The following is a 9226-nucleotide window of genomic DNA, read 5'->3' as shown; positions in this document are numbered from 1 at the left end:
GACTTTCATATGCAGAAGCTATATTCATAGACATCTGTCTGCTGCTGTCGTCGAGAACAGACATGCTTTACTAATGCTCCTGCTAAGTCCCTGTTTTTTTTTTTATTGTGAAGGTGATTCTAAATTATAAGTTCTATAATATTAATATACCGTACTTGATCTCCAGTATTTATAGCAGATACCATAAGAGTGCCACCGTAAAATCTCGAATTTAAGCACTAGGCTTTTTTTTCCTTTTTTTTTTGCGAACTTTGGATGGGCTTCTTTTCGAGTCCAATTCTGCAAATTGTGGGCTTCTTTTCAAAATGAATACTGTTTGGGAGTATGTACTATAAGCAATAAATAGGGCCACTGTAACATCAATCTGTATCATGTAGTGTATTAACTACAGTACTGTATAAACTAAGCATATAATTTATTTATTTTTAAAAATTTCATGTACAGTATGTATACTATACTATTTCGCAAAGAAGCTTATGCTATCTTCAAAGAAGAAGCCCATAAGCTTCTTTTATAAGATGCGATTCTTTTCGATTGTAATTTTGCAAACTGAAGAGGTGGGCTTGAATTCGAAATTGGGCATCTTCTTGAGTTTAAGTCCATTGGATTTCAATTTGAGGTTTTATAGTCCTACGTTCGTTTGATTTTCTTTTAAATATTTGTATTACTTCCCATCTGTTCTATTGAAAATATAATTGTGAAAAATAATAAAATATGAAAAAAGTATTCTATAGATGAACAAATAATAAAAATAACAAATAATAAAATAATATAAAAACAAAAAAGATGGAGATTTGGACCCCATACATTTGATTAACTTTACACTTAAGACGTGCACCTTTACTGCTTTTGGCGTCATTTCACCTGATATGTATAACTGGCAATAATACTCACCTATTATACAACAACCAGCAGATCGAGCGCATCGACTATATACAATGATATAGCACAATATGGCGAGGGTTTGTAAGCTCATATTATCTTGTTATTAATGTATTCATTCTTTTATTACTTCCAATCCTTTCATTCTATTTTAATATATAATATCAATAATTAATTTTGTATATTTTTATTGAAATGTGTAAATAGAACTAGGAATGTAGTATTAATAATTATATTTTTGAAATAGTTAATTTATTGTATTGATTATTACTATAATATGTTGTTTATTTATTTTACGTCTGCAAGAAATATGCAGGTGGCGCATTCCATAATTATATCTATTCTATGATCTTTATATGTTAACATACGATATATTAGTATATATACCCTATCTGTACCATACCATAAGAGTGATTATAAAGCAAAAATACTCACTTAGTTATGTAGTTAGTAAAACATTTTAAATGGTTATTATATGGTAGTTATTTCTATTTAATTCTATAATATATTAATTATTTATTCTACGTCTACATTGAATGTATTTATATTTTTGACAAAAATAATTTAATTTAATGTGTAAATTATTTGTATGTGTGTATAGATGTTAATATGCAAAATTGATATTTGTTTAGTAGCATAGCTACATTCAATTATCTGTACATAAAAATAGATAATCATACAATAAAAAAATAAATATTCATTAACAAATAATGATTATGTAACAAAATTGCACAATATCGTAATACAATAACTATTTAATAAGTCAAAATAAAATATGGACAGTACGCGAAACCATATACGTCATATAAATACTGTCTGAAACGTTATTACATGGCGGGGGTGGGTGGGTGTTCTGACTTTAAGTAATGAACTGTCTAGGATTTGGGAGGTTGTAGTTAAAAGCATTTATTATGTAAAATAAAATAAAAATAAAGCGACATGTATACTGACAAAAGTATTCTCTAATAAACGACAGAACAGGATTTCAAATATTTTGATGAAGATTTTTTTTTTAATAGTGATTGAGCATTGAAGCTAGATAAAGAAAGTATCTGCAAACATAAATAAATTATCATAAAGTTTTTCTTCTCCTTCGTCTCGTTTTCCATCTTCTTCCTATTCTTCTTATTCTTCTTGTTCAGCAAGGGATTACTACTACTTATTTGACGAACAATATAAACTGCTAAATATAGTGTATCAGTCTATAACATCACTTATTATTTTACAAGTAGGTTTTATTTATTAACGATCTTAATTCTTTATTCTTAGAAATTTAGTAACATAAATACCTAATTTTATTTGTTCTCAGTGGGATGGGGCTAAAGGCCCCGACGGGGGGCGCTAGGCGAGCGAAGTGAGCCTCACTAGGCTGGGGGACCAGCCGCCTAGGGGCCACTGGAGGAAATACAGATGTGAATGTAAGGCTAGGTTAACAACAGAGTATGACCATCTGAAAAATCAGCCTTCTGAACATAGTCACCCACGAGGTGCAATACGAATGCACGTCGCAAGGACTGTGTCCGAAATCCGTCCTTGTATGACAATATTGTGTTTTTGGGTGCCGTTGCCTATAATTTGTAAATGATTTTCCCAAATAATATTAGGTTAATAATAATTGGGCCTATATTTTAATAACAGTCATGATATGATATGATTTCATAGTTTATAATTTGCTAATTTTGTTTGTCGTTATCTACATAAATCTGATTAGTTCTCAATCATATCATAGAAGCAGTAATGGTTTGAAATACTTCAATTGATGATAGTGTTTAAATTGGATTATACAAGCCTATTTGTGCGAGGAATAAATATTTTAACGTGCTCATAAGTTTTAAAGCCTAGTTAGGCCTGCTTTAATGATTTAATACAATACCAAATTCACTGAAATTAATCTTTAATGTATACAACGAAGCCTTCCGAAAGAAATTAAAGTTATTAAGTTCTGGTTTAACATAATAGTTTGCTTATTCATTTTGTGGATACTGTTTCTGTTTAGGTAGGCCAACTTTGGGCTGACACTTCCAAGGTAGGCAAATTTAGTTTGTCGGAAGAATTAATTTTATTGTTGAATTTGTCCAGAGAAGATATAATATGTGAATTCAGCTGTTGACGGGCATATTTCAATTAAAAAGGGACACTCCTGGTGAAACCTTTGTCAGCAAGCTGTCCATCTACGAACATCCTGTCAGATAGCTTCAGAGAGGCTGTCTGACAGGGTCGGAAGATTATTTACAAGAGACACAATAGATCACAATACAACAAATTATCAAACCATTTAGCGATTTATTTCCGAGAAGACTTGGAAGATTTACATGCATATAATTAAAAAGGAAAATTTCCTATAAAAAAAGTGTGTCATGTTTCATTGCTTCAAGTACAAAATATATCGAGAGTGTATCTATAATTTAACCACAAATTTTTCACTTGTCACTGCCTTGTCACTGCCTCAATTCTGTTTATCACAGTTTTGTGTTTGCAGTTCAAAACACACACTATTCTATTATACCACTCAGTCATACCAGAGTACAGTTTAATTACTTGTAATTTAACTGTTCCCTGGTCATACTTGTACTAAATATCAATTAACCATTCATGCTTTATCATTACTATAATTTGTCACCATGGGATTTCATGAATACCGTAAAACCTCGATTTCAAGTTAAATAGACTTAAAGGGGAAGTGCGGGGATGAAACGATTAATTTTTAATTTAAAATAGAGGAATGGGCAACCACAGTGACGGTGATGGTGACGGCACTCGATTTTGGAGCCCGGTATTCGAAAACGAGGCTCGTGAACTGGGTCCCAAAAAAAAACTGGTGCTAGGATTTTGAGCTAGTGTTATAAGATAGGGAATTTCCTAAAATGTACCGACTTTCAAAGGCTTGCATTTTGCCCCAGTTTTTATTTCGGAAATTTGCACTAGACAGGGAGTCAGCTGATTCATTCAACCGTAACGAGCTGGTAACTAGCTAACTGATGAAAATGGTTGTCGTGAGCGGAAAATTAAGAAATTAGGACTGGCAAAAATATTATTCAATAATAATAATATAATAAGTCGAAGGCATTTTTGAAGAATCAGTCTTTCAAAAAGATATGTTTGCTGGTTTGGATAAGGAAGTCTTGGAAGTGGTAATCTTAATAGTGGCGTTAAATAGGTTTGTTTAATACCAACTTGTCTTACCTGTGTAGGCATAGCCTAGCATTTAGTGCAGTACCTGTACTACTGTATGTATGTAGAGCGGAATACGGAATACTACTCTACTGCCCTAGTTTAGGCCTAGGCATACAAACTATATAATAATAATAATATTTCAAACATTAGACATACAAACAACACTATTTTAAATAAAGTACATTCATTTACATGTTAATTATTAGGTCCATGGAACTATCTAGGACCTACTACTACTATACAGCATTACTAAAATGCCAGTTTATTCGTCGTGGAATGTGGATGATACCTTAAAAACTAGCTCAAATTTGCGCGGAAAATGGCTTGGAAAAATGTGCACAGAACTTAACTTCTGCATGATACATTGACAATGGTTATATACAGTATCCAGATTAGTTCAAAGACTAATTTTCGGCATTCTGCTCGGAAATACAACCACCTGCCTTAGGCGTGGCCCTGTTGGTTCCATGCTGGATCAAAAACTAGTAGAGGGTCAAATGTCCAGCCTTTTTGATGGTCAAAATACAGGGGCATTATTATTACTGTACATTAGAAAAGATTGAGAAACAAGTTAGTCTATTATTTGTCTTCATTTGTAATTTTTAAACTAATTTTTATTTTTATATTACAAAAAAGTATTATATTAATGAAGTAATAAATTCTATTCAAAATAATTAGGTCGCGGCTATGTTACACCACTTTGCAATGCATTTGAATATGGGCTTTTCACAGTGATGGTTAATATATATTTTCAACAAAAATTATCATTGATGATTAGTGCAGAATGATTAATTCCTTATAAAGATATTGTAATATCAATACTAATTGCTTTTGAATGGTGTAAGAAATGTCACTCTGATTTTTTTTAACTAGTCTGTTCAAACTTTTTATTGTACTTCTCTTCTTACAGGAAATGCCGACATGTTGGATATCGATGGCTTTCATTTTGGTAGGTGTTTAACAGGCTAAAGAAATCTGACAGAAGGGTCATCCCATCTTGCACTGTGTTGGCGATTCCCAGAAGCTTTGAAGACTGCCCTGGGTTTTTTGATGCTATAGAAGATGATGAAACTTAGTGTTGGAAGAATTATTTATAAATTGTTATGGAAGATACCTGATAAGTCCATCCTCATTGATGCAACAGATCTTATGTAATAGATTCATTCTTGACAATTCATGTGACAACTGTGCTCTGTTTTTTTTGACAATCTCATCACTCATGAAAGGAAATTTTGTCAGCATAGGCCTAGAGCTTTTGTATATCTGGACCAGTCAATTGTGTGTAACCTTCCAGACCTAGTCTGTAATTGAAATTGTTGTTATTGATGCGGATAGGCCAGCAAAGTTGATTTCAAGAACATTTTGTTGTTAAGTACAGTACAATGTTTTTTGTATCTTCCCCACGCTCTTCTCATATTTTAAAATTTTAAGCTATTACAGTATATAAATGTAACTTGTTCTTCCCTATTCTTTACATTGGTATACTACAGTAACTATAAATCCATATATTTAATATTTTGATAATAAATAGTGTGTAAAATGCAGTGATATATATTGTAATACCGGACTGCTTCAATGTTGCTTTATTCTGTGTACAGTAAAACAATTTTATATTAACTGTGAGAAAATACACTTGTAATAAATTATTTGCCATGTACAAGGATGATAAATTGTGTTTCAAAATATTTATTTAGTAACACCAGTAGTCTTGAATTTACTGTATGTACAACAACAACTAAGTGAAGCACCAAAAATATGGATGTTGAATATCACCATGCCGAATTGTGCAAGTCAAATTTTGTTAGGGTCGAACAATTTCTCAATGGCATTTTGGATATGACATAGGCAAGTTCAACTATATATTTTAAAATACTAAACAAAAAATGGTGTGCAGCAAAAAAATTGAAGCTTTCTCTTAAATTCCAATACCAAATTGATCAGCATGCATACATAGGCATAAGTCCAGGCATTAAAAAATAAGCAGTTTCATAGAATAACATTACACAAGACTGTACAAAGCCATACATTAAAATAGTTGTTCCTGTATATATTGAGCCACATTTTCATACTGTACTATCAACTTCGCACATTACATATTTCAAAATTAATCCTCATAATTTGTTTTCTAAATCTGGGTCACATATTTGCTTCAAAAGGATTACTATTGAATGGGATTATACCATTTTGGTGGTGGACGACGATAGTTGCTTGTACCGGGTTACCGGGTAGCACAGACACAAGGGGACCCTTAGGGGCAAAGAAAGTCATTGATCGAGTTCCTAGTCCACATTTCAAGCGCCCTGAGCATCTTACATTAGATGGATATGTGCGCTATATAAAACTACATTATTATTATTTAATAATATTAAAGATATTTTGCAAATGAAACAGGTACAGTAATACTGGTACAGTATTTATTTATTTATTATAAATTTGGCATGCAATATAAACCAGATGCACAAAATACAAAAACTTAAGTGTGTGGCATTTCAGTATATCTGCAGAAAAAAAAATCACTAGATAAATCATTTTAATTTAATTCTTTTGAAATATCTTGGGCTCAATCACTTGCTGCAGAGCTCTGGGCATCACCACCTTCTGCTAACCATGGATTGGACATGTCCATTTCATCATGTCCACACAGATGAAACTGTTTGCGTCACATCCATTTGAGCCTGTCATTTGCTCCTATTGAGAAATAAGTCTTGCTGGGTGCTTGTATGCTTTGTACCACCTTCTTTCGTAGATGCCAATGTTGGGTGGTTGTACTCATGGCAAATGTTGTGGTATGTTTGTCTCATCAGGCGACTGGCAAATACCTATGTGGCCAGAGTGTTATGTTTCGGCATATCGCATATCTTGTCCTACAAAAAAATATATATACTGTACTGTATATATTTTATTTGAATTCCACATTTCAACAACAGCTGAAAGTTAGGTTTGGAGTAACATATGCACCATGTTATTATTTAATGGGGCGTTACTGTTGTGTAGCCTAGCTTCTAGGCCTACAGTATATCAATAATAATCTTATTGTTACAGGAATTGGTGTTGGCTCTGATGATATAATGTAGTGTTATAGCACATCACCTTTATTTAGACAGTGCAGTTTTTAGACATTTAGGCCTAGGCCTAGACAGTTTTTCATAGGACCAGGCCTATAACTAGGCCTTATAGTATTATTAGTAGGCCTACTAGGGGCCTAGGCCTATTATGAAAAAAATGTATTAATGTGACAAAGTCGCCGTGGCATGACAATTCTAGGCTAGTAGTAGAAACCTACTAACTTTATCGTCAGCTGGATAAGGCTGCGTGCGAACTCACCTGCTGCGGGACTGGAGCAGTGTCCTGGTCAGGAGTGCGCTACTGCTGCTGGGTAGACACTGACTTTGCTAATCCTAGGGATAAGCCTAATTATAAACAAACAAGTCATCGGACTGATATACGTTTATTAATTCAATTGAATTATTCCTCCATGATTGAATTGACGTTGACTAAACCGTCTCTCTGTAACTTCATACTACTGTTATGTATGTCTAGGAGGCCCTAGTTGCTCGATCGTCGGGACGATTTTTCGATCAGCTGCTCGCCAAAATTGACAGACTGGTCTTGAATATTAATGAGTTGGTTAGAAAATGCTACCAAGCTACTGAGCTGTCTCTTATACACATCTAGATGTGTATAAGAGACATGTTTTCACCTGATTTTCCCGTCTCATCACATCATGTTTTGTTTCTCTAATTATCGTTACATCTCAACGTTTTGAATTTTTTAAGTATTTTTCCCGAACTCAGGAAAGGTTCAATAAGCAATATATGGCCACTTGTCTCATCCCCACACTTCCCCTTTAATCAGATTAAGCCCATCTTGAATTAAAGCCCCCTCTTTAGTTTGTAAAAAGTAGCCTCGAGAAGAAGTACGATACCAGAATAGAATAATTCTTTCACGATTTAAACAGTGGTCTACCAATTCTTCTTATGGTTATGGTTTATGGTTTTATATTTATATAGCGCCTTCCACGATCGAAACCGTCTCAAGGCGCTTGAAAAATATATGTGAAAATGTATGGAAATAAATTTGACCGGAAATAACCTAAATTAACCAAACAGAATAACCGACAAAACAGATAAAAAATAGAATCACACATCATCACACCGTTTCACTGACCGACCAAGGCCGATCAGCTATTGATTTCACAGGTGTCATAATGATGTGTGTAACTAAATATTGGCCTATCGAGCAACGAAAATGAACGAATGTGAGTGGTCTATAGTGAGTTATAAAGATGAGTTTTCAATCGGCTTTTGAAAATCCCAGTTGAAGGTGCCTGGCGTACATAATCGGGCAGGCTGTTCCAAAGCTTAGGGCCAGCAACTGCAAATGCTCGATCACCATAAGTTCTGAGACGACTTTGGGGAACGAATAGCACAGATTTATCTGTTGTTGACCTAAGGGACCTTGTACAAGTCGTGGATCTTGTCACAATCATCTCACGGATGTATGCTGGTGACTGGTTGTTCAATGATTTATATGTAATAAGCATTAGCTTAAACACAATGCGTTTCTTGACCGGAAGCCAGTGTAATTGACGGAGAGTTGGAGAAATGTGGTCAAATCTTGAGGTGCCGGTTACAAGACGGGCTGCCATATTTAAAAGAAGTTGGAAGTTTTACAAGATGCTTATGTGGAATACCATATAGTATACTGTTGCAGTAATCGAGTCGAGATGTTATTAATGCATGAACAATTTTAATTAAAGCCTTGTTGGTTAAGAATTTCTTAATAAATCTAATATTGCGCAAGTGGTAGGAAACAGATTTGCAGATGTTGTTAATATGACTACACATTGTCATATTAGAGTCGAAAACTACACCAATATTTCGAACCGCTGAAGATGGAACAATCGACATGAGGAAACTTCACCATTTACCAAATTTTCAATTTTTGAACCAGGTTTTGCCGACCTTTTCTTATCTCTTTTAATTACTGCTTCAGGCAATTTTGTAACAAGATTAACAGTGAAGCTCATTAGTTGTGAATAGTTCATAAGAAAACTAGCACAATTAAATCAAAAACCATGTTGTAACTTCTAACATAAGTCATTGATTTTTAAAATTCAAAAGCATATCTATTATGATTTTTATCTGAAATTATAGCTAAGGTAATAAAA

General features: G+C 33.6%; 1 protein-coding gene across 1 annotated transcript; it reads right to left on the bottom strand.

Annotated features, from left to right (window-relative positions):
* Positions 1 to 8323: 8323 nt before the first annotated feature.
* On the bottom strand, positions 8324 to 8704 carry LOC117111377. The gene has a single exon (XM_033254290.1). The coding sequence runs from the start codon at positions 8702 to 8704 to the stop codon at positions 8324 to 8326; it is 381 nt and encodes a 126-aa protein (XP_033110181.1).
* Positions 8705 to 9226: the final 522 nt, after the last annotated feature.

Source organism: Anneissia japonica, unplaced genomic scaffold (assembly GCF_011630105.1).
Source record: "Anneissia japonica isolate Jap-2015-1 unplaced genomic scaffold, ASM1163010v1 scaffold643_len365518_cov145, whole genome shotgun sequence".
Classification (NCBI taxonomy): domain Eukaryota; kingdom Metazoa; phylum Echinodermata; class Crinoidea; order Comatulida; family Comatulidae; genus Anneissia; species Anneissia japonica.
Note: the sequence above shows the minus strand (reverse complement) of the source record. Positions and strands in the feature narration are given on the sequence as shown.